Source organism: Choloepus didactylus, chromosome 5, assembly GCF_015220235.1.
Source record: "Choloepus didactylus isolate mChoDid1 chromosome 5, mChoDid1.pri, whole genome shotgun sequence".
Lineage (NCBI taxonomy): Eukaryota > Metazoa > Chordata > Mammalia > Pilosa > Megalonychidae > Choloepus > Choloepus didactylus.
The window spans coordinates 81,546,965-81,573,640 of NC_051311.1; the positions used below are offsets into that span (position 1 = coordinate 81,546,965).

At 35.5% G+C, this 26,676-nt stretch overlaps 1 protein-coding gene across 4 annotated transcripts in view; it reads left to right on the forward strand.

The window, feature by feature from the left end:
• The window catches only part of TMEM168 (transmembrane protein 168), a 96,335-nt gene that overhangs the window by 64,255 nt on the left and 5,404 nt on the right, over positions 1-26,676 (forward strand). For all 4 annotated transcript variants that reach the window (XM_037836347.1, XM_037836348.1, XM_037836345.1 and 1 more), the window contains 2 exons: positions 21,140-21,282; positions 23,162-23,436. In XM_037836347.1, coding sequence (XP_037692275.1) covers positions 21,140-21,282; positions 23,162-23,436 — 418 coding nt within the window. The remainder of the gene's footprint in view (positions 1-21,139; positions 21,283-23,161; positions 23,437-26,676) is intronic.

Here is a 26,676-nt window from a genome sequence, read left to right on the forward strand (position 1 = left end):
TTCCTTAATATTGAGTTCTGAGAGTTCTTTATATTTTCTAGATATAAATCCTTTATCAGTTCAATGATGTGCAAAGATTTTCTCCCAGTGCATGGCGTGCCTCTGCATCCTCTTATTGTTGTCTATTGAATATCAGTTCTTAATTTTGATATAGTTGACTTTTTCAAGTTGTTTTTAATGAATTATCTTTTTATGTCATATCTAAGAAATCTTTGCCTGATGTCTTTTGCCTAATTCTACACAAATAGCTTTATTTTGTTAGTTTTGCTGAATTTAATAACATTTTCAAAATGAGTTGGTAATAACATTCCACGTCATTTACATTTAAAAGCTGAAATTTTACCATTAACGTCTGTTGTGTTTTTTTCACAATCTCATTCCAGCTTTAAAATGCACCATTACAGCTGTTTCCTTAAGTTTGTAGTATATTCATTGACTGTGAGATTTACTTTCCTGTTTTATACTTTTTTCCTGAAATAAGCCAGTAAGAAAGGCTTACACAGTACTATAGCATTTGGTGCTAGTTTTATTGTTCAGCTTTAGGCTTTTCTGAAAGTTCATAGAAGGATAAAAGGGAGTGGGGTGGGGGTGGAATTGACTGGATACCTAAGGAAACATACCCCATGACCATTTCTTACATTTAGGGATTCTCTCTGAAATCTTCCAAATGAGATTTCATATGCATTTCAGTGGCAACTATTGTCATTTGTGGATTCCATGGGAGTTTGTAGCTTTTTGTAGAAGTTCTTATGACCCAAATCAGAAAAACCATAATCATAATCTGTACCTCTATAAGTGAAGTAATAGTAATCACTGAGTGTGACTGATTGTCATAAGATCAGCCTCACATACAAGGAAGAAAGGCAATCCACGGACAAGATCAGTTTCATTTCTAGCAAAATGGTAGGATCAGCCATGTTACTTTACTTGGCATGGGGAGCGAGGAGGAGTTTTTAAATCTGCCAAATCTAAAGTACACGTTTTTCATAATTTTCTGTTTTCTTTCTCTTAAAGTTTTGAGCTATTTTAGTCTAGATGAGAAAGGGGTACTAGTTTTTTTTTTACTATTATTATTGAATGTAAAGAGAGCCTCTTTTAATTTGATATTTATTGCTTTTTGTTAGAACACTATGAAACAGGAATATAACGCTTTTCTTTTCCTTAAAATGCCAATAACAGTTATCTGAATATTGCTCCCTTCATGAAGTAAGAACATATTTCCTCTTCCCCCAACTGGTTTTCCAGCTTTCAAAAACTCTAAAAAAAAAATTGTAATGACTGTAAGTGTAAATTTTTCCTATTTTAATAATAATAGTAACCATTTATTAACTGTTTTCTACATGGTAGACACTATGCTGTGTACTTTATATGTCCTAATACAGTTTAGTCCTCATGACACTCTGAAATCGGTACTATTATTCCCTTTTATAGATGAGAAACTAGTTTGAGAGGTTAGGAAACTTACTTAAGGCTATATACCTGGTAAGTATGAATCCAGGCAATCTGCCTTCACAGACTAGACTCTTAACCACTTTACTTAGTTTCATGAAATTTTAGATTGGAAATGAGTTTAGAGCCTATTTAATCTAGCCTCTTTATTTTGCGCATGGGGAAAAGGAAGATTCAGTAGACAGTTTAAGGTCACAAAATGAGTACTAGACTTCAAGTTTGATTCCCATACCAGTGTTCTTTTTTTAAAAAATTAAATTTTATTGAGATTGTTCACATACCATACAATTATCCAAATATCTAAAGTGCACAATCAGTTGCCCATGGTACCATCATACAGCTGTGTATCCATCACAGTTGATTTTTTTCCAATATTTAGAACATTTCATTACTCCAGAAAAGAAATAATGACAAAAAAGAAAACTCAATTCCTCCTCTATCCCTAGCCCTTCCCCATTATTGGCTCATAGTATTGGTATAGTACATTTATTACTGTTGATGAAAGAATCTTAAAATACCATTAACTGTAGTATATAATTTGCAATAGGTATATTTTTCCCTATACACCCCTCTATTATTAGCTTCTAGTTATAGTGTCATACATTTATTCTAGTTCATGAAAGAGATTTCTAGTATTTCAGTTAATTATGGACAATGTCCACCACAAGATTCACTGTTTTATACATTCCCATCCTTTAACCTCCAACTTTCCTTCTAGTGACCTATGAGACTCTAAGCTTCCCCTTTCCACCAAATTCACATACCATTCAGCATTGTTATTCTCACAATAATGTGCTACCATCACTTCTGTCCACTTCAAACACTTAGGTTCAACCTAGTTGAACATTCTGCTCATGATAAGCAACTGCTCCCCATTCTTTAGCCTCGTTCTCTATCTTGTTAACTTATATTTCATGTCTGTGTGTTCACATATTATAATTAGTCATATCAGTGAGACCATGCAATATTTGTCCTCATGTGTCTGACTTATTTCACTCAATGTATTGCCCTCAAGGTTTCTTCAACTGTTTTTTTTTTTAAAGACGGTTTTGTTCATCCACCATACTTTCCATCCTAAGTAAACAGTTGATGGTTCCCTGTATAATTACATATTTATGTATTCGCCACCCTCACCATTATCTATATAAGGACATCTCTATTTTCTCAACAAAGAAGGAGGAAGAGTCAAAGATGGTAGAGACAAAATAAAAAAAAAAAAATGACAGCTAAAAAGCAACAAAAGGAAAGATAGAGTTAACCTAAGGTAGAATAAAAGTCAGACAACATCACCAATGCCAAGAGTTCCATACCTCTCCCTTATGTCCCCCTCTTAAAGGCATTTAGCTTTGGTATATTGCCTTTGTTACATTAAAGGAAGCATAATACAATGTTTCTGTTAACTATAGTCTCTAGTTTGCATTGATTGTATTTTTCCCCAATACCACCTTATTTTTCACATCTTGCAAGGTTGACATTCATTTCTTTTCTCTCATCTAAAAACATATTTGTACATTCTATCACAATTGTTGAGCACTCTAGGTTTCATTGAGTTATAAAGTCCCAGTCTTTATCTTTCCTCTTTCCTTCTGGTGTCCCACATGCTCCTAACCTTCCTCTTTCAATCATACTCACAGTCATCTTTGTTCAGTGTACTTACACTGCTGTGCTACCATCACCCATAATTGTGTCCCAAACTTCTCACTCCTTCTTTTCCTGTCTATAGTACTCCCTTTAGTATTTGCTGTAGTGCAGGCATCTTGTTCACAAACTCTCTCATTGTCTGTTTGTCAGAGAATATTTTAAACTCTCCCTCATATTTAAAGGACAGTTTTGCCAGATAAAGGATTCTTGGTTGGTAGTTTTTCTCTTTCAGTGTCTTAAATATATCACACCACTTCCTTCTTGCCTCCATGGTTTCTACTGAGAAATCTGCATATAGTCTTATCAAGCTTCCTTTGTATGTGATGGATCACTTTTCTCTTGCTGCTTTCAGAATTCTCTCTTTGTCTTTGATGTTTGATAATCTGATTATTAAGTGTCTTGGTGTAGGCCTATTCAGATCTATTCTGTTTGGGGTACACTGCACTTTTTGGATCTGTAATTTTGTCTTTCATAAGAGATGGGAAATTTTCATTGATCATTTCCTCTATTATTGCTTCTGCCCCTTTTCCCTTTTCTTCTCCTTCTGGGACACCCATGACATGTACATTCATGCATTTCATGTTATCCTTCAATTCCCTGAGATGTTACTCATATTTTTCCATTCTTTTCCCTATTTGTTCTTTTGTATGTAGTATTTCAGGTGTCTTGTTCTGCAGTTCCTGAGTGTTTTCTTCTGCCCCTTGAGATCTGCTGTTGTATATCTCCATTGTGTTTTTCATCTCTAGTGTTGTGCCTTTCATTTCCATAGGTTCTGCCAGTTTTTTCAAACTTTTGATTTCTACCTTATGTTCGCCCAGTGTTTTCTTTATACCCTTTGTCTCTTTTGTTATATCTTCCCTGAACTCATTGATTTGGTTTTTTATTTCATTTAACGTATTTCTTTGAAAATCTTTAATTCATTAAACTGAAACCATATGTCAACTGTTTCTTGATTGATGTGTAAGTTTGTTCCTTTGGGCCATATCTTCATTTTTCCTAGTATAGATTGTAGTTTTCTGTTGTCTAGACATGTGGTTTCCTTGGTTACCCCAGTCATATTTTCCCAGACCAGAATGGGTTCAGGTCTCAGAATGGGGTTGTATTCAGGGTATATCTTAGAGGAATGACAGACTTTCCTGTAAGGTTTCCAGTCACTGTGCTTTTCCTAACCTGCCCAGCAGGTGGCACCTATCAGCCTGTCACTCCCAACTGGTGTAAGGAGAGGGGCCACTTCAGTTTCTTTTATGGCTGTCCTCCCCTAGGCTCTGGGGTCTGGTTCCGAAGGGAAAGCTGAGCCCCACCTCCTTACTCTTAGAGAAGTTAAACTGCCTTGGAGTTTTCATCTGCATTGAATTGTTGTCTCTCTGACTCTGTTATCTCCTCCTGTCTGGGTCAGGGTGCTGGGAACTGAAAATGGCTGTGGCTCTCCTTCTGAGCCCCTCAGGTTGAGAGAGAAAGAAAAAGGGACTTAAAGCCCCCTTTGGAAGCCAGTACACAGCCCGCCAGATTCACTTGTCAGCCAGAGGTAATACCTGGTCTTCTGGGCTCCCCCTCCCAGGTCAGATGAGTCTCCTGGTTTTTTAAGGTCAGTCATCACTAAACCCTCTGTTGGGGGTTTGTAGCTTCTATTCAGCAATCCACATCTGTTAATTAAAATCCCAGTTGGAGCTCAGCTGAGCTATATTCGCTTGCTCTGCTGAGACAGTGCTGCTAGTTTCTACCACAGTGAGGTTTTGCAGCTCAGACTGCTGTGGGGGAGGGGCTCTTGGCACGGTTCCACAGCTTTTACTTAACAGATTCTGTGCTGTGGTCTCAGGCATTCCTCCCAATCCAGGTTGTACAATTTGTTGACAGTCACAGTTGTCTCCCAGTAGTTATTCCAAATTATTTACTAGTTTTTCCTGGTTTTTATTAGTTGATTCACGGGACTAACTGAATTTCATTCCTCTGTATGCTGCCATCTTGTCCCTCTTCTCCCCCATACCAGTGTTCTTTTACCATTGTCAGAATTGTGATCTAAAAAACTTTCCAAATTTCTTATCTTTTCCAGAGAGTAGATTTTTTTTTTCTACTTGCTTTATTATTTTTTTTTTACTTTATTTATGGAAAATTTTAAAACAAAAAAACACATTTCAAAGAAAACAAACGATTAAGAAAAACAACCTAAAATAACTACTTTTCTTCCAAAATGTTCCTACCATACCCCAAGAAAATTAATAAGCCATATCTAAACAAAGGAATAAGAAAAGCAAATAATCTAAAATAATTACATTGCTTCCAACATGTTCCTACCATATCCCAAGAAAATTAACAAACCATAGTCAAACAAAAGTATGAGAAAAACCAAATAACCTAAAATAACTACACTGAGGCTAAATTTTAATGCAATAGTTTTTTTCATTTTATCAAAAAATTAAAAACAAAAGATTCAAACAAAACAAAACAATGAGAAAAACAACCTAAATAGCTGTATTGCTTCCAGCATGTTCCTACCATACCCCAAGAGAATTAACAAACCCTAAGAAAAGAAAGGAATAAGAACAGATAACCTAAAATAACTACATTGCTTCCAACATGATCCTACCATACCCAAGAGTTTGCAAACCATAATTCCTGAGCATTCCCATCACATTGAGATTATAAGTACTAGCTTATCTGTTCTTATTAGATTATCATTCCCCTTTCACTATTTGCTATCTCTAGGTCCCCTACATTCTACAATATAAAATATTTATTTTATGTTTTTCACCGAGTTCACATTAGTGGTAACGTACAATACCTCTCTTTTTCTGTCTAGCTTATTTCACTCAGTGTTTTGTCTTCAGGATTCATCCACATTGTCATATGTTTCACAATCTCATTCCTTCTTACTGCTGCATAGTGTAACACTGTGTGTATATATAACATTTTGTTTATCCACTTACCTGTTGAAGGGCATTTGGATCATTTCCATTTATTGGCAATTGTAAATAATGCCACTATGAACATCGGTGTGCAAATACCTGTACATGTTACTGCTTTCAGATCTTGTGGGTATATACCAAGAAGTGCCATTGCTGTTTCGAAGGGTAACTCAATATCTGATTTTCTAAGGAACTGCCAGACTGTCTTCCAGAGTGGCTGTACCATTATACAGTCCCACCAACAATGAATAAGAGTTCCAATTTCTCCACTTCCTCTCCAGCATTTGTAGTTTCCTATTTCTTTAATGGCAGCCATTCTAATTGGTGTGAGATTATATCTCATTGTGGTCTTAATTGGCATCTCCCTAATTGCTAGTGAGATGAGCATTTTTTATGTGTTTTTTAGCCATTTGTAATCCCTCTTCAGTGAACTGTCTTTTCATATCTTTTGCCCATTTTATAATTGGGCTGTCTGTACTACTGTTGTTAAGTTGTAGGATTTCTTTATATATGCAAGATATCAGTCTTTTGTCAGATCCATGGTTTCCAAATATTTTTTCCCATGGAGTTGGCTGCCTCTTCACCTTTTTGACAAATTCCTTTGAGGTACAGAAACTTTTAAGCTTGAGGAGTTCCCAGTTATCTATTTTTTCTTTTGTTGCTTGTGCTTTGGGTGTAAGGTCTAGGAAGTGGCTGCCTAATACAAGCTCTTGACGATGTTTCCCTACATTATCTTCTAGGAGTTTTATGATACTGTCTTTTATATTGAGGTCTTTGATCCACTTTGAGTTAATTGTTGTGTAGGGTGTGAGATGGGATCCTCTTTTATTCTTTTGGATATGGATATCCAATTCTCCCAGCCCCATTTGTTGAAAGACTGTTATGTCCCAGTTCACTGGCTTTGGGGGACGTACAATGATCAGTCAACAGTAGATCTGGGGGTCTTTCTCCAAATTCTCAATTTGATTCCGTACGTCTATCTTTGTGACACTATCATGCTGTTTGGACTACTGTGGCTTTATAATAAGCTTCAAAGTTAGGGAGTGTAAGTCCTCACATTTTGTTTTTCTTTTTTAGAATGTTTTTAGCAATTCCAGGCATCTTCCCCTTCCAAATAAATTTGATAACTAGCTGTGATGGTTGGGTTCATGTGTCAACTTGGCTAGGTGGCCTAGCTGTCTGGTCAAGCGGGCACTGGCCTGACAATTGCTGTGAGGCTATTTGAGGCTGGTTAATAAACCAACAGGCTGGTTTGTCGGATCATCAGTCAATTGATTGCAGCTGACTGATGACTCATCAAGGGGCGTGCCTTCCACAGTGAGAGAAAGCAGTTGGCTGCATTTGGTCCGGGTGATCAGTTGGAGGCTTATAAGCCAGACAGTTAGAGAACCTTCACTTCTTCTTCAGCTGCTCAGTGAAGCTTTTCCTGGGGAGCTCGTCGAAATTGCCAGTTCGTTTCCTGAGGAGTTCGTCAAAGTTGCCGGTTCGTTTCCTGAGGAGTTCGTCAAAGTTGTCGGTTCGTTCCCAAGGAGTTCGTCGGACATCTTCCTTGGAGTTGACAGCTTGTTGACGGCTCTGCAGAATTTGGACTCGTGCGCTCCCTCAGTTGCGTGAGTCACTTTTACAATTTGATAATCAGAGACGTCTCTCATTGATTCTGTTTCCAAGGAGAACCCTAACTAATACACTAGCATTTGCAAGTCTACAAAGTAGGTTATTGGAATGTTGATAGGAATTGCATTGAATCTGTAGATAAGTTTGGGTAGAGTTGACATCTTAATGACATTTAGCCTTCCTATCTATGAACACAGGATATTTTCCATCTTTCAGGTCCCCTTCTATTTCTTTTCTTAGAGTTACATAGTTTTCTATGTGTAGGTCTTTTACATGCTTGGTTAAGTTTATTCCTAAGTACTTGTTTTTTTGTTGTTGCTATTGAGACTGGTATCTTTTTCTTGAGTGTCTCTTCAGTTAAGTCAATTCTAATGAATAGGAACATACTGACGTACATGCATTGATCTTGTGTCCCACTAATTTGCTAAATTTGTTTATTAGCTCACGTAGCTATGTTATAAATTTCTAAGGGTTTTCCAGATAGAAGATCATATCATCCGCAAATAATGACAGTTTTACTTCTTACTTTCCAGTTTGGATGCCTTTTCTTTCTGTGTCTTGCCAGATTGCCCTGGCTAGTACTTCTGTCACAATGTGAATAACAGTGGTGACAGCAGGCATCTTGTCTCGTTCCCGATCTCAGAGGGAAGGCTTTCAGTCTCTCACCATTGAGTACTATGCTGGCTGTGTGTCTTTCATATATTACCTTTATCATATCAAGGAAGTTTCCTTCAATTCCTACCTTTTGAAGTGTTTTTATCAAAAAAGGATACTGGATTTTGTTGAATGCCTTTTCAGCACCTATTGAGACGATCATTTTATTTTTCCCTTTTGATTTGTTAATGTGTTGTATTTCATCGATTGATTTTCTCATGTTGAACCATCCTTGCATGCCTGGAATGAACCCTACTTGGTCATGGTGTATTATTTTTTTAATGTGTCTTTGGATTTGATTTGCAGGTATTTTGTTGAGAATTTTTACATCTATATTCTTTAGGGAGATTAGCCTGTAGTTTTCCTTTCTTGTAGCATCTTTACCTGGCCGTCTGGCCCTGGGCATTTATTTGTGGGAAGCTTTTTGATGACTGATTGGATCTCTTTGCTTATGATTGGTTGGTTCACATCTTCTGTTTCTTCTCTGGTCAGTCCAGGTTGTTCATGTGTTTCCAGGAAATTGTTCATTTCCTCTATACTATCTAGTTTATTGGCATACAGCTGTTCACAGTATTCTCTAATAATTTTTAAAATTTCTTCGGGATCTGCAGTAATGTTGCCTCTCTCATTTATTATTTTGTTTATTTGGGTCTTATCTCTTTTTGATTTTGTTAGTCTAGCTAGGGGCTTGTCAGTCTTGTTGATCTTCTCAAAGAACCAACTTTTGGCTTATTTATTTTCTCTACTGTGTGGTTTTTTTTTTCCTCTGTCATTTATTTCTGCTTTAACCCTTGTTATTTTTCTTCTGCTTGGTTTAGGATCAGTTTGCTGTTCATTTCCTGGCTTCTTCAGTTGTTCCATTAGTTCTTTGATTTTTGTTCTTTCTTCGTTTTTGTGTATGCATTTAGAGTTATAAATTTCCACCTCAATACTGCCATTGCTGCATCCCATAAACTTTGCTATGTTGTGTTCTCATTTTCATTCATCTCTATATATTTAACAATTTCTCTTGCTATTTCTTCTTTAACCCATTGATAGTTTAGGTATGTGTTCTGTAACCTCCAGATATTTGTGAATTTTCTAAGTCTTATGGTTATTGACTTCTAAATGTGTTCCATTGTGCTCAGAGAATGTGCTTTGAATAATTTCAATCTTAAAATTTGAGGCTCGTTTTATGGACCAGTACATGATCTGTTCTGAAGAAAGTTCTGTGAGCACTAGAGAACAATGTTTATGCTGGTGATGTGGGATGTAATGTTCTATATATGTCTGTTAAATCAAATTCATTTATCACATTGTTCAGGTTCTCAATTTCCTTATTGGTCTTCTGTCTGGTTGATCTATCTATAGGAGAGAGTGATGTATTGAAGTCTCCCACAACTATTGTGGAAACATCTATTGCTTCCTTCAGTTTTGCCAATGTTTGTCTCATGTATTTTGCAGAACCTTCATTGGGTGCATAGACATTTATGATTGTTATTTCTTCTTGTTGAATTGCCCCTGTATTAGTATGTAGTGGCCTTCTTTGTCTCTCATAACATCCTTGTGTTCAAAGTCTGTTTTATCTGAGATTAATATTGCTACTCCTGCTTTCTTTTGGCTGTAGCTTGCATGGAATATTTTTTTCCATCCTTTCATTTTCAATTTCTTTGTGTCTCTGTGTCTAAGGTGAATCTGTTGTAAGCAACATATTGATGGTTAATGTTTTTAAATCCCTCCTGCCAATCTGTATCTTTTAATTGGGGAGTTTAATCCATTCACATTCAATGTTATTACTGTGAAGGCATTTCTTGAGTCAGCCATCCTATCCTTTGGTTTGGGTTTGCCAGATTTATTTTCCCTCTCTCTCTTGATTTCCTTTCATGTATCTGTTCTAGTTTGCTAATGCTTCTGGAATGCAAAACACCAGAAATGGACTGACTGTTACAAAGGGGGTTTATTTGGTTATACAGTTACAGTCTTAAGGTCAGAAAGTGCCCAAGGTATCACATCAACATTCGAGTACTTTCACTGGAGGATGGCCAGTGGCGTCCGGAAAACCTCTTGTTAGCTGGGAAGGCATGTGGCTGGTGTCTGCTCCAGGTTCTGGTTTCAAAATGGCTTTCTCCAGGACATTCCTCTCTAAGGCTTCAGCTCCTCAAAAATTTCAGTCTTAGTTGCTCTTGGGATGTGTGTCCTCTTTTAGCTTCTCTGGAGCAATAGTCTGCTTTCAACAGCCGCCTTCAAACTGTCTTGTCATCTGCAGCTCCTCTCTCAGCTCCTGTGCATTCTTCAAAGTGTCCCTCTTGGCTGTAGAAAGCCCGCTCCTTCTGTCTGAGCTTTTATAGAGCTCCAGTGAACTAATCAAGGCCCACACAGAATGGGCAGTGCCACCCCTCCATGGAAATTATCCAGAGTTATCACCTACAGTTGTGGGGGAGGCACATCTCCATGGAAACAACCCAATCCAAACATTCCAACTTAATCAACACTGATATGTCTGCCCCCACAAGATTGCATCAAAGAACATGGCTTTTTTTGGGGGGGGACACAATAAATACAAACTGATACAGTGCCCTTACTAAATCTCTCTAGTTCTGAACTCTTCTCCATACCACTTTCTCTTTTCTTTGTTTCTCTGCTGGTAGGGCTCCCTTTAATATCTCAAGTAGGACAGGTCTCTTGTTAGCAAATTCTCTCAGCATTTGTATGTCTGTGAAAATTTTAAGCTGTCCCTCATATTTGAAGGAAAGTTTTGCTGGATAAAGAATTCTTGGTTGGCAATTTTCCTCTTTCAGAATTTTAAATATGTCATATCACTGCTGTTCTAGTTTGCTTATGCTGCCAGGATGGAAAACACCAGAAATAGATCGGCTTTTATAAAGGGGGTTTATTTGGTTACAAAGTTACGGTCTTAAGGCCATGCAGTGTCCACAGTAATACATCAGCAATCATGTACCTTCACTGGAGGATGACCAGTGGTTTCCAGAAAACCTCTGTTAGCTGGGAAGGCACATGGCTGGCATCTGCTCCAGAATTCTGGCTTCAAAATGGCTTTCTCCCAGGACATTCGTCTCTAGGCTGCAGTTTCTCAAAAATGTCACTCTTAGCTGTCCTTGGGGCATTTTTCCTCTGTTAACTTCTCCAGAGCAAAAGTCGGCTTTCAACAGCCATCTTCAAACTGTCTCTCATCTGCAGCTCCTCTCTCAGCTCCTATTTGTTCTTCAAAGTCCCTCTTGGCTGTAGCTCTTCTTCAAAATGTCACTCACAGCTGCACCGAGTTCCTTCTATTTGTCAGCTCATTTATATGGCTCCAGTGATTTAATTTAGACCCACCCTGAATGGGTGGGATAACACCTCCATGGAAATTATCCAGTCAAAGTGAGCACCACAGTTGGATGGGTCGTATCTCCATGGAAACATCCAGTCAAAAGGTCACACCCTAATCAAAAAGAGTAATCAGTCTGCCCTACAAGACTGCATCAAAGATAACAGTATTTGGGGGGACATAATGCATCCAAACCAGCACAACTGCCTTCTCACCTCCATGGTGGCTGCTGAATAGTCACTGCTTAGTCTTACGTTATTTACCTTGTATGTGGTGAATTACTTCTCTTTTGTTGCTTTCAAAACTTGCTCCTTCTCTTCAGCATTTGACAATCTGATCAGAATATTTCTCAGAGTGTGTTTATTTGGATTTATTCTGTTTAGAGTTCATTGGGTATCTATGATTTGTGTATTTACGTCATTTAAAAGGTCTGGGAAATTTTCCCCAACAATATCTTTGAATATTCTTCCTAGACCTTTACCCTTCTCTTCCCCTTCTGGAGGAGCAATGATTCTTATATTTGCATGCTTTGTGTTGTCCATCCAATCCCTGCGATCCATTTAGATTTTTTTTTTTCTCCATTCTTTCTTTTTTACTGTCACTCTCAAGCCTGCACTCTTCCAGGTCACTTATTCTTTCCTCAGCTTCCTCTAATCTAGTATGTGTTTCCAGAATCTTTTTAATTTGATCAACAGTTTCTTTTATTTCTGTAAGATCGTCTATTTTTTGTTTACTGTTGCAAATTCTTTATGCTCTTCTAGAGTCTTCTTCATGTCCTTTATATCCTGTGCCATGATCTTGTTGTTTTTTATTACTTCTTTGATTAATTGCTCGAAGTACTGTGTCTCCTCTGATTTTTTTATTTTGGTGTTTGTTTGGGTTTGGGTTATCCATATCTTCTGGTTTCCTCATAGGCTTTAAAGTTTTCTGTTGTTTTTGGCTCCTTGGCATTTGCTTATCTTGACAGGGTTCTGTTAGAATATGCAGGCTTATTTGAATAATTATCTGTGTAACTTCTCAGAGCTATAGCTTGATGGAGTGCACTTTCCCTGACTTACCAGCTGATGGCACCCCCAAGCCACCTATCACCATCAAGCCAGTTCTCCCCAACTTCATCTGTGTGGCAAGTGGGGGTCTGAGTCTTGTGGGAGTCCAATCATGGCACCAAATTTCCATGTATTTTCGGTGCAGGCAGCCCTGAAGGCGGGGGTATCTGCCCTGCACAGTTAGGGAGGGAAGGTGGCTTTAAGTCTCAAATCTCCTAGCCGTTCCTGGAGACATCAAGCTGTTGCACGAGTCCAATCCTTCAGCTCAGACTCTCCACAGTCTCTCTCTGCCATGGGCCCACAAGTCCCTGGGATTAGTTTAGGGCCCTTGGGAGTAACATGCAGGACCCCGCCTCCAAGCCATGCCCTCCATGGGCTTCAGCAAAGGAAGACTGCACAACATCAGGCTAGCAGAATCTGCAAGGGAAGCTCTCAGCCACAGTTCTGCACAGTAGCTTTCTCAGCCCCCTGAGAAGATGGCTGTATGGGCCATGGTAATTTCCCACTTCTGCGGACCTCTGCCTTCCTAGCTCCAGGACAAGTAGCTGTGGGTGTGCAAAACGCTATCATCTATGCCAAATACTGAGGCAGGTGCCTGGGGGCATGGAAGGCACTCCCCCCGCACTCAACTGCACAACTCTCACTGCTGGATCCACAGCTGCTTTTGAAGGCACTCCCCCCGCACTCAACTGCACAACTCTCACTGCTGGATCCACAGCTGCTTTTGGGGTTTTTAAACTAATCCATTTCCAAATGCCAACCCCTGATTTCTCCCCACCATAGCGTGGCTGCTGTTTCCCCAGCAGCCTCACTCACTCATTTCCGAACACAGTCTCTCCTTTGCACCAATTGCACAGTCACTGTGGATGTAGCAGACCTTGTCCAGCTGGTACAACGCTGGAACTGGTATTATGGAGCACTTTCTTTTATCTAGTGTTTTTCACGGAGAAGTATTTTGCTCTGTCTCTCCTAATCTGCCATCTTGGATCTCCCTCCCAATGATTCTTATATTTGTGTGCTTCATGTTGTCCATATCCCTGAGATCCATTTCGAATTTTTCTATTTTCCTTCACCATTCATTCTTTTGTGCTTTTACTTTCCAACCTAGACTCTTCCAGTTTGCTTATTCTTTCCTCAGCATCTCTCTAATCTAGTACTGTGTATCAAGAATCTTTTAAATTTGATCAGCAGTTTCTTTTATTTCCATAAGATCCTCTACTTTTTTATTTACTTTTGCAAATTTTTCTTTATACTCTTCTAGGGTCTTCTTGATGTCCTTTATATGAGCCTTGGAATTGGTGTTTGTGATTATTTCTTTGATTAATTTCTCCAAGCTCTGTATCTCCTTTGATTTTTTAATTTGGGCGTTTGGGTTATCCATGTCTTCTGGTTTCTTCATATGCTTTATAATTTTCTTTTGTTTTTTTCCTTTTGGCATTTGCTTGTCCTGCTAGGGTTCTTTTAGGATATGCAGGCTTATATAAACAATTATCTATAATTTGACAGAGCTACAGCTTGGTGCAGTGCACTTTCCCTCACCTACCAGCATATGGCACTCCTGAGGCACCTCTTATCCTCAATCCATTTCTCCCTAACTTTGTTTATAGAGTGAGTGGGGGTCCAAAGCACATGGATGTCCAATCAGTGCACCAATTTTCTGTGTGCAGTAGGGACTGCCAGTCCTGTGGGTAGGGGTTGTGCCCTATACAGTTTGGGAGTACTCAGTACTCCCAGCCATTCCTGGAGTTGTGGCTGTGATACCCTGGGGCTGCGGAAGGCATCTATCCCTTCAGCTCAGACTCCCCTCAGTCCCTCTTTGCCCACAAGTCCCTGAGCTTGTTGTAGGCCTCCTGTCATTTCCGTGCAGCAACCCTGCCTCTTGGCTGTGCAACTGGCGGGCTTCTGCAGAGGAGGAGTTGTGCTGTCAAAAGCCAGCCATATCCTGAGTTCCCTTGAGGAGGCTCTCGGCCCCAGCACTGCAAAGGGGTGGCTCCCAGCCCTTTTCAAAGATGGCTGCGTGGGGAGTGGAAAATAATCCACTTCCGCAATCATCTGCTTGCTGCAGCAGCTTGTCCCTGACTTGAGGACATTCAGCTGCGGGTGTGCAAAGGGCTATCACCCATGCCAGTTATCGAGGCAGGTCCCTGGCTTGTGGAAGGCACTCCCCATCACAATCGACCATAGCTCCCTCTGCCATCTCCCTGGCTGCTCCCTAGGTCCCACTCCAACCTGCCTCCAAACACAGAGTGAGTCCAACTGCTGTTTTCCCAGCAGCTCTCCAGTTCAAAGACTTACACGATTCCAAATGCAGGCTCTTGGCTTCTCCAAGTGCTCATTCACTATGGGTATACAAGTCCCTGCCCAGCCGATGGAACCCTGGAAATGGTATTCCAGAGCATTTTCTGTCTTTTATCTAGTGTTCTGCGCGGAGTAGAATTTTCCTCTGTCTCTCTTAATCTGCCATCTTGGATCTCTCATCCAATGGATTCTTGTTATGACACCAAAAGCAAAAACAACTGGCTTGCTGGAAGTGAAGAACAGAACATCCTGCTCACAGCTGGACTTAGCAGCTGGGCAGCATGGTTTTCTTCCCCCTTGGAGCTGACCGGCCATGGACTCCAAGAGAAGACATTGGCTTTTCTTTTAAGAATAGATTTCTAACATTTAGATACCAAGATCTCCTAAATAATAATAGTCATTTAGATTTGTGTTGTTGCTCATAATGACCTTATTTCAATTTTAAAATGCTTCATTGCAAATTATAGCTACCATCACCATTTATTGTGCTGGGCATATTTCACATATTTCTAATCTATATTATATGCTCATAAGGTAGATACTATCCTCCTTTTATACATTCAGGAAATTAAGATTCAAAAAGTTTAAATAACTTACGTTCATATACACACTGGTGTTAAGTGGTTGAGCTAGGATTGAACCAAAGTATTAACACCAAAGCTTGAGTCCTTTCCACTACACCCTATGGCATCTATGTGAAGTCATCAATAGACTTTTATACTGTAAAGCAGCTTTCCTAATGTTCTTAAATCTGGGTTTCTCACACTGAAGATCAAAATAATTCCATTTTTATATTGCTTTGAAACATACATTTATATGCTCTGTTTCTGAGTTGTACTTTACTTTCTTTAGATGTCTGTGTATTTTATAATATGACTTAGATAAGGTGATTTATACCAAAATACTCCTAAACAAACAAAAAAGATTTATATGTCTCTAATTTAAATGTTAGATCTTTTTTTAATGAAATTCTGACATTGGTGCCTATAAGGTGCATAAAGATCTTTAGTTCCTTTTACCTGAAAAATTTTATGAATTGAAAGTGTTTGAATATTTTAACCATGACTTGAAAGCCTAGCTGAATAGAGAATTAATAGCCAATAACTACTTTTACACAAAGGACATTACTGACAAATTATTTGTTGGTCTGTTAGTGTGTTCAGAGTATAAACACTCACTCTGGGATTTGAGCCATGTTTTATTTGATTAAAACAAGTAAGCTCATCTTATTTATTATAGGGTGTTGTTTATAATGGGTACTCCAAAATCATAAATGATTTCTAAATTGAAGATTTAGAATATAGGTTTGCATGCCAGTAAAATTGAAGCTTTCTGAAAATGGCAAGTATACGAAACTAAATTTATTTTGGCTCCCCCAGACATATTTGCCATCTGTTAAGACTGTGAGTTTTAGTATTGTCCAACTCTGTTCACTTTTATTTGAGTGTTATCTTGATAGAATGTTTTCTAAATTGTTTTTCTAGACTCATTTACTCAAAGTAACCTAATAAAAGTATTTAATGATTTTTTACTGATAAATTTGCTCTTTAAAAATTAATGACAGCACAAAATTCTCTATTTGTGTTCTTTAAAAGCAAGTAATAACAGATCATCTGTTATCTATGAATTGTGGTCTGTAAACTGCATATCTACCTTATTTAGTCCTAGTGTACTAAATATTATCATCAGTGTTGTAAAACAGACACAAAGATATTGAATAACATCAATATCAATTAGCATTTTAATTGGAATTTAAAATTCTTTAATTAGGCTTCCCACTTGAATCATCCACAAATTGGCTGGCAATTGAACTTTATGTAGTACACTGCTAAATTAAAAACTGCTTAATACTTTTTTTAATGGTAGAAACTACCATATATCTGGAACGTCACAATGTAGTACTAGTAGCTTTATAAAATTCTTTAAAATAATGCAGAATTCAATAATAGCCATTGGTATTCTGTAGGCATGAATATTTGGTTAAAAAGGATCATTGTCTACATTTGATATATTTGGTAAATAGGGCTGTTTAAAGTAAACAAACTTTTATTTATTTCTTAAATAAATAATATTTAATTATTTAATTTATTAGGCCTGCTTTTAGGAATGGAAACTTCCATTCTCTTTTCTGTAAGAAATGAGGAGAAATTGATAGCAAATTAATACGTGGTTTTAACTAAAGAAAAATTATTTGACTAAAAAAGTAAACACTTTTTGATGGTAACAACATCCTAATCTTTAACCATTTATATGTCAATATTAAGTTTCCATTCTAAGGAGAATATCAAATTCCTTAATGCTTATTATGATTTTTCTTTAAAATATCTGTTTTTCTCAATGTCATTACTTTTCTTAATAGCTCTTGGTACAGAAAGGATATTTATATATGTGAACTTCCCACTCTAGTTTCTAATAACTAACTATCCAGATATTAGGATTAATGTACAGGTTTTTTTGTTGCTTATTTTTGTTTTTTAGAGAGGTTGCTATTTCCTTGTAATTATTTTGTTTTAAAACCCTATAATTATGTTCTTTGTGGCAGAAAAAAAATAAAAATGCTTTATTTCGCCAGAACATTTTATGCCTTTAGGTGGCAATGCACCTACCCTTAGAATCACCACCACGGTTTATTACTTTACAGCTGTTACACATATCCACTTGTCTGGCCCCTGAAGGCATTTGAATTTGTGACCCCTGCTGTGAAATGTAAGATAATGAATTATTTAGTTCCTTATATTGCTCTCTTGATCAGAAAAGTCCTCATTATGTAACATTAAAGGTAGAAATAATGAAGTCATCATAATATTGTTCATGTTATTGACTATTTAGTAATTTTGTATATTAATGGCAGACATAATTTGAAAGTAATACTTTTATGTGGATAGGAGGTTAAATGATCAAAGCATTTTCTGTTATGAAGTAACATATGCAATAGAAATTATAGAAATTGAAAAAAACGTAATAAAATTATCAGTATTTGCAAATAAGACGATTACCTGGCAAACCTAAGCATTAACTGAAAAACCAATTTTAAAATACTGTAGTAGTATATGTGAGGATGTTTGTTGTAGAGAACTGTGTTGCTCCTTTAAAGTTGTAAACTTTATCTTAAGAGGTTGATTTTGCTCACTGATTTAGTTATCATTACCCCATCCAGTATAGATTGTTTATAAATTCTCTTGAATTTAAGAACATTTTTTCCTTATACATGTTGTATAAGAAGAAAGTGTTTATAATGAAAAAACATATTTAAATACCTCTAATTTAGCAAAGGATAACATGTAAATATGCAAAGATCAATAGCCTGGAAATCAATAATTAGAAAATGTAATGGAAATGGCCACATTCATAAGAGCAACATAAACATAAAATGCCTGGAATTAAGTTTTAAAAGAAACTTAGGAGAATTTTATAAAGAAATACTATAAAATTCTACTGAATTTATAAAAGACTTGAATAAATGGGAAAAAATATACTTTCTAGGATAGAAAGACAACACTGTGCATTGAGGACATTTGTTACTGTAGAGGAAATGGTTTTCAAAGCTGAGCTGCACATTTGGTGCCCTCAAGAGGAGCAAAGTCAAAGCCCAGGGCCTCCAGGAGTGGGTAAATTGCCTTTCATTTGAAGCTGAGACACTAAAGGAAAAGGGTACAGCTGTGTATATTATAGTCCTCTCATAAACTTTCATCCTGACCTTGTGTCCTTTTATTGTTCCAACCTGTATTAAGTGGTCAAATCTGGAAGAAACAACCAAAAATTCTCTCTTGAAAAAGCATTATTCTAATCCTCAAATTAGTCATACACACACACACACACACACACACACATTTACATACAGTGCTCAGCTCATAAATATAACCAGGAATACACACACGCATGACACCTGGAGTAAGCAGCAGCAGAACCAACAGACAACAAACCGACTTAAAAGTCTTGAGATTGAAATTATCAAATGCAAAGAGAAAACCATCATGCTTACTAAGTTGAAAAAATAAAAGCAAAAGATAATAAATAATGGTGGGGGACTAAAGACTATAAAAAGTGACAAGACAGATTTGAAAAAGAACCAAATAGAAGTTCTAGAATCAAAAAATAAAATATAAAATTAACTCATTGTGCAAGTTTAACAGTGAGTTGGAAGATATGGTTTAGTAGTTAAGAAGCAATACAGTGAAGAACACAGAAAAGGGAAAAAAATGAAAATACAGTACAAAAGAAAAGGTAAAAATGATAGAGGATATAATGAGAAGTTGTGATTTATGTTTGATTGGAGTCCCAGAAGGAAAGGGGAGAAATAAAGGCCTAAGGAAATATATACCAAAGGAATAGACTAGAGAATCTAGAAAGAGCTCCATGAATACGTGATTCATGACAAAGGTAGTACTATAGAGTAGTGTGGAACAGTTTATACTTTTTCAGTAATTAGTGCTTGGACAATTGGGTGTTCATATAGAAAAAAATTAAATTCAGCCCTTACTATTAAAAAAAAAATCAGTTACATTTGGATTATGGACCTAAACAAGAAGGGCAAAACAATAAATCCTTTAGTATATATTGTAAAATGTCTTCTTGACCTTTGGGTAGAGAACGATTTCTTTAATAAGGCACAAAATGACTTCATTACAATTAAGAACTCATGTTAAGCAAAAAGAGCATTAAGGGAGTCACAACAAGGAGAAGGTATTTGCAACACAACCAACAAAAGATTTTTATCTAAAATACATTGAGAACAAAACAAAAATGTACATCAATAAGAAAAGGGCAACCCCATGGAAAAGTGGGCAAAATATTTAACACTTTACAGAGGATGAAATCCAAATAGTCAAAGGTTTTTACCTCATTAATAATCAGAGAACTTGGTATTTATTCTGGCTTTGTTTATAATAATGGAAAATCACAAGCAATCTAAATGCTAATAATAGGGGATCAGCTAATTTAAATTTCCACACATGTGATAGGGATGCCATTTGGTCTTTACAAATATTAGGCTCACAATATTTTTAAGTTTGCAGTGAACATATCCCATTTTTTGTGAAACTATACATATACATATGTATATATGCACATGTTACATGAATATATACTCAAATATATATATTGTATGAAGTCAAACTATTTCAACAAAATATTAGTAACTAGATGGTGATACTTGGAATGATTTTAGTATCTTTTTTACTTATTTATATTCTCTAATGTTTCTAAATTGAGTATATACTGTGTTGTTTATATAGCTGATAATACAGAATATAACAAAATAGGGCAGTATATCCATTTTTCTATTATGGGAGTGAGCTATTTTTATTAAAATTTTCATCAGATGACACCCCCACCCCATGTTAAAAATGTGTGTCCGTGTATAATATGTTTGTGCAGTAGCAACAGAAAAAATATGGAATAGTGTCTATTCTAAAGATATATTTCAGGAATGAATGACTATCATCCTTCCATTCCCTTTTTACTTAAATAGGCAGTTTAATTTTTTCTGCTTATATTTTTATTGCAATTACTTTCTAATCTTACTTCTTTTTAATATTTCTTCACCTCTCCTTTCTGTTCTTAGGATATTTAAATGTACTAATATATTTTCTCTTTTCTTCCTTGTTTTACAATTTTGAATTTAGATGTATAAAGACACTAGAGTTTTCCAGAGGAAAACTGTATTATAAGTTGAATTAAACATAGGAATTAGAATTAATTTTGATAGCTTTAGGGTCATAAATTTTCTTAAGATTTTATTCTCATAATTTCCAGACTCTTTTCATGGGGGGGGGGGGGCGGGGGGAAGAGCCCTCTCTAAAATAATCTTCTGATAAAGTAAATGAAGATGTTATTTGAAAAATGATTTGGGGCATGTGGATTTTATCAGGAGAGGATTTGTTTCTGGCTTTTTTTCTGTCATATGAAGAGTGATGATCTTTTGTTTTTTTAGTTTTGGGTGGAATGTTATTTGACAGACTAAAAAACATAACGTACTGTGTTTGTTCTGCCATGGCTTCCAGGAAGCTTAGAAATAAATTTAGGGCTTATTACACTCGTTAACTCATCCATATATACTTGTCCATTTCAGCTCATAATTGTTTTTTAGTTAGTTGTCTTTTATCCTTTTTGGAAGTAGGGGCAAAAATCATAAGTAAACATATATGTAAATATATATACACATGCACGTAAGTGTATGCACATACACAAACATGCTATGTAAACATGTCATTTTAAATTTCTTTTAGCCAACAAATGGAATCTTCTTGAGCATGTTTCTAATCGTTTTGCCATTGGAATCCATGGCTCATGGGCTGTTTCATGAATTGGGTAGCTGTTTAGGAGGAACATCTGTTGGATATGCTATTGTGATTCCCACCAACTTCTGCAGGTACAGTAATCTAGCCTAGTTAGTAATTTGACTCAACATTTTCTTAATATTGCTTGAATATAAATATAAATTATAATAGCCCACTTCTCAAAACTATAATATTTTCAAAATAGAAGTCTGTTGCATTTCTTCATTTATTCCAAATTTTTAAAAACCTTTACTACAAATAATAATGTAATATTCAATGCTCAATTTAAATATTTTTAAATAAATGTGACTAACTTATATTTTAGCTAGAAACGAGGAAATACAAATGAATTTTCTAAGGAAAGGTCCTAACCTAAAAGGGATATCTTGTTTGGAAATTTTCTGTTTAACAATGTGGTGAAATACAATAGAATGTGCACAGGACTTGAGAGTCCTGAATTCTACTTCTTTATTACCTTGGGCAAATCATAGCTTCTCTTACTCTCGGTGTCTTTATCAAAAATACAAGTAATAATATCTGTTATGCTTGTCTCAGAGGAATGTTATGAAGAGCTAATGAGAACATGAATGTAAAAATCATCCTGCACACAGAAAAATGCCATCCAGATAAAAGACTCAGAATTGGCAATGAAGTTGTGTTTGTTTGAAGTTTTTATTCCAAAATAATTTTTGTCCCCAGCTGTGTGAGAAATCTGTGAATCTTTAAATTTTGCCATATTTTAATTTCTTTTATAGATAAGTAACCTTGCAATAGAAAAAAATAATTCTTTGTCATTAATAAATTGTGATGATCAAGGTTTCATCACGCTTTCCCTTGGGAAAAACAAAAACTTGGAAAAGTTTTTATTTAATTTCAAATATTTGACATGAAAACCCCAAAAAAACTATTTAGTAAATATTTTGTTGCATGTTAAAGGCTTGATAAAAAGTTGAAGGCTCTCATGTGGGGTAAAATAAACAGATTTGGAAGGGTACCATAAAGTAAGAAGTGACAACTATGTAGAAAGAATGTTTGGAAATAATAATTTGCATAATCAGATTTTCCTTCCATTGTAATTTTTGTTTATATATTGCTTAATCTTTTACTCTTTTGTGACTGTTAAATGTTACAAACATGGAACAAAATTTTTATTCTTTTAATGAAAACTAAAGTATTATTAGACTATATTGCTAATATATGAAGCAACATGTAAACTTTTCAAAATTCCTGAAAGAAATTCTTTTTCTGGAAAGGAGTAATAATTTCCCCCATCCCATATTATTTTAATTCTGCTAGTTATTACTTGATTTATCATCTTTACTCAAGTACCATTTTACATATGTTCTAGGATCAGATAGAGCTAAGTGTTATTTAGTATCCAGTAGTATAAGGCAGTGACCTAAATTTTAATAATTGCTTTAAAATGCAATTTATTAATAGATCATCTAACATTTATGTATCCTAAGTTAGTAAAACTTGAACACAACTTTATAAAGACTGTATTTTCAGTATAGAAGTTAAACATATAATTTAAAATATTGCTTCCATATTTTATGTTAAAATTCCTTCCCATTTATAGTCCTCACCCAGGTGTTCATGAAACGTTTTGGGGATAAAATTAGAATAATAAACTTGTTTTTTAAAACTCTTATCCAGAGTCTGTCATTTGGTGAGAAGATATGAATAAAGTGCAAAGAGTAGTAACACCTGTATTTAGAGATACTATTCTCCTAGCTTTTAGTTTGTTTTATTGATAAGAAATATAATTTTTAGAAGCCAGATTTTTATTTTCCAAGCTTAATTTGTAGCTCTGTAGGAATATTAGAAAAGATGATTTATGATTTAAAAGAAAACTGCTATTGAGTTAGCAGCAACTATTATGATTCTTGGATAATGGCGTATAATGATGGATAAAAAGTGACATAGAATGAACACTTCTTGAATACCAAAATAATCTTTCTCTCTTCTCAGTCCTGATGGTCAGCCAACACTTCTTCCACCAGAACATGTTCAGGAGTTAAATTTAAGGTCTACTGGCATGCTCAATGCTATCCAGAGATTTTTTGCATATCATATGATTGAGATCTATGGATGTGACTATTCCACAAGTGGACTGTCTTTTGATACTCTACATTCCAAACTGAAAGCTTTCTTCGAACTTCGGACTATGGATGGACCTAGACACGATACGTATATTTTGTACTACAGTGGGCACACCCATGGCACAGGAGAGTGGGCTCTGGCAGGTAAATTCACCTTTAGCAATTTCACTATTGTGAAGCTATACATATTCAGGATTGTCAATTTTTCACCCAACAGTTTACCAAGTATACATATTTTGGCTCTATTTTGTTTTTCTTTTCTCAAGCATATCTTCTTAGCATAAGTTTTTAAAATCTCTAAAGATAAGGCTTTGAGAATTTTGTCTTGCAAAGAGTAGAAGAAAAAAAATCTGAGTGCTTAATATGAGACTTCTAATCAGTTTCCTTTTAAGGTATTTTCAGTACTATTAAATATAGTTAAATTTTTCACAAGCTGATAACTTCTTTGACCAGGACTTCTAAGTTTTTAAATGTTATGAATGCAGATTTTCAGTAGTTCTTCATATGTGCAGTTTTATTTATGTTAGAAAGATCACCGAAATTTTAAATAGCAAATGATGTGAAATGGTGGGAATAGCAGTTAAGTCAGGGACCTTGCTTCTGTCTTCATTTGCAAAAACTGTTGTTTTAGGCAAGTTACTTATCTCTAGGCTTCAGTTTTCTCGTCTATAAAATGAGAGGTTAATTAAATAATTGAATTTCATTGTAAGGTATAACATTTTATAGTTTTTTTTTGTCCTTTCTGGATACTTTTAGGCAAATGGAAAACATAAAATAACTTTAACTTATGTGAATTATCAGAACCTAGAAAACACTTGTCTTTCTCAAAAGTTACTGGCAAGGGAGAAATGAGATGTTTCTATAAGATATATAAGTTTGTCAATCTTCTCAACTAAAATAGAGGCTCCATAAGCCAATGACTTGTTTTTTGAACTGTTGCATTCTCAGCTCCTGGAACAGAGCCTGACACACAGTAGGGGTTCAATAAATAACTGATAGATGGATGAAATCATTAAATGAATCATGAAAGAAGATAATTTTCTTATTTTAGATTAGAAATAGGTCTTTTAGATATAATTGCATCCTGCCTTTTTTTAATAAGATTTTAGATGTCTTAAACCAAGAACACATATAATAATGAAATAGTTATAAAATATAAGTGAAACAGTTATTTGGACGCAAGCAAAAATATAAGCAGATATGGGGTAGAAGAACAGAGTCCAAGCTGCCAATGTAAGGACTCCAGAAGGAAGGAAACAAACTTAAGGTTAAAGTAGACATAATTTTAAGCAAGCATAATTTCTTAATTTCTTAAAATTTGTAATTGGGGCTCTTCTCCTAAGGAAAAAAATTTTTTAAATAAATATTGAATTCAGTGGCTGTCTAGAGCATGAGTTATTATGCTGGGTAAATTATTAGATTTAATCTTAACGTGAACCTCTTTGAGTTGGATACCATCACTCCTATTTTTCAAATGTAATGGAAGCTGAAAGTGTTTACATATCTTACCTACACTCATACCACTGGTATGTGATGTAACCATGATTCAAGCCCAGGTCTGCCTGACTACTAAAGTGTGTTTTATTTCAACTGCTATTTTGCTGCCAAGGGTGAAAGCCATGGTGATAGAAAAGTGGCATTTTCTAGTGAAGTAGATAATTTTGTTAGCATGGATCACCAATTTTCAAAAACTTGGGAAGTAGAGGAAGATATTCAACACTAAAACTACTTGAACTTAGTTTATCAAATTATTTGCTTGACCTATAACTTTTAAACAGCTGAATGTAGAAAACAATTCCTTAAACTTTATGACTACTTCAGTTCCAGGTAAATTAAAGTATAACATTCTGTGTACTCCATAGCACAAGAGAAAATAGTTCTAGTCCAATTAAAAAATCTTTACAGAAATAGAATTTCAGACCTAAAGCACTGAATGATTATTGAAAACTTACTGCAGTGCTTATAATAATAAACTCTCTTCAAAACAAACCAAATAGAAGAAAGGAATAATTTTGGCTGTCATCCATATATTCCTAGTTATTTTTAAGTATTATAAGATAATTTTTAAAATAATTTTTCTTATTTACATGAAGGCTTTATTACCTAATAGAAAATATTTTAAATGTCTGTATTTTTCTTGTTAAATCTTAAAATGTACTTCAAATATTTTTTTAAAGATATCTTTGAAAATATTCTAAAAGTTCAGCCTATTATTTATATCAACTTCCTCCTTTCCAAGGAAAAGTAGTAGACACAAGATAAATAATAGTATATAAATCAGGGTTCTTAAATTATCATTCTCTGTGAGTTAGAAATAATTTATTAAGACTTAAAGCTATAAAGAAGGGTTATATTATTAGGTAAATGTCTAACAGTTACATTATGGAATGATATCTTTTACAACATTTTTTGAAGTATGCCACCAAAAAACAGACCATTATAAAACTCCTCTATTATCCAATATTCGTTCCTTTGTACATTTCTTTCTCAGAGACTTTATTATGAAAAGTAGAAAAATATAATAATAAACACATAGCTTGACAGAGCCCTCCCTCCCCTTAGAGAGAGAGAGATTTTTGCCCAGTAATGCTGCAGCTACGTGTTTTCTGGCCTGGGGCACCTGGTTCACTTGGAGCTAACCAGGTTGAACCAGGCCCAGAGACTGAGCCCTCTTTTTGGTCAGTTTGTGCTCTGGCTTGCCCTAGACAGACAGCCCCTGAAAGCTGATTCTGCCTCAGAAACTGTTAAGCACACTTGCTCTGAAGAAAATGCTTCAGTCCGTCCCAAACCAAGTTACAAACAGTTTTAAGCTTTCAGAATTTATTAATAGTTATTGAAACCATCATAACTGGATTTTACTTACTTTTTAGTAAGTAAAAAGCAAGTCCAGAACTAAATATTGCTGTAGGGAAGACAATCTATATTTGCCCTTTATCCCATAACTTTATTTACAGTACTTTTTACAAAACGTAGTCTTCTTACATTATGAGGTTTTGTAACATGTAACCTGATAACTTTTTCCTCTTTGCAAAAACAATTGTGGTAATCACAAGGAAGACAAATAAAAGAAAAATGGAGGAATCTATAAAGCAGTTTATCACAGATAAAGCCTTTAAAAAGCGGTCTCAATTACTTGAAATACATCAGATGGCTGTTATGAGATAAATGTAAGGACTTTGTATCTGGGCCAAAAGCCAAATGCAACATAGAGCTTATACTAGAAAGCAGAGTAAAACAAAATGAGAAGATAAATAGGAAGTTTTTAAAAGGCTTTATTGCTGCTTTAAGTGTCTTGATGATGCTATCTTACGAGCACATATATAACAGAATTAGGATATCATAAGTAGAATGTGCTAAAGAATATTTATGGAAACAGTTGTGAAT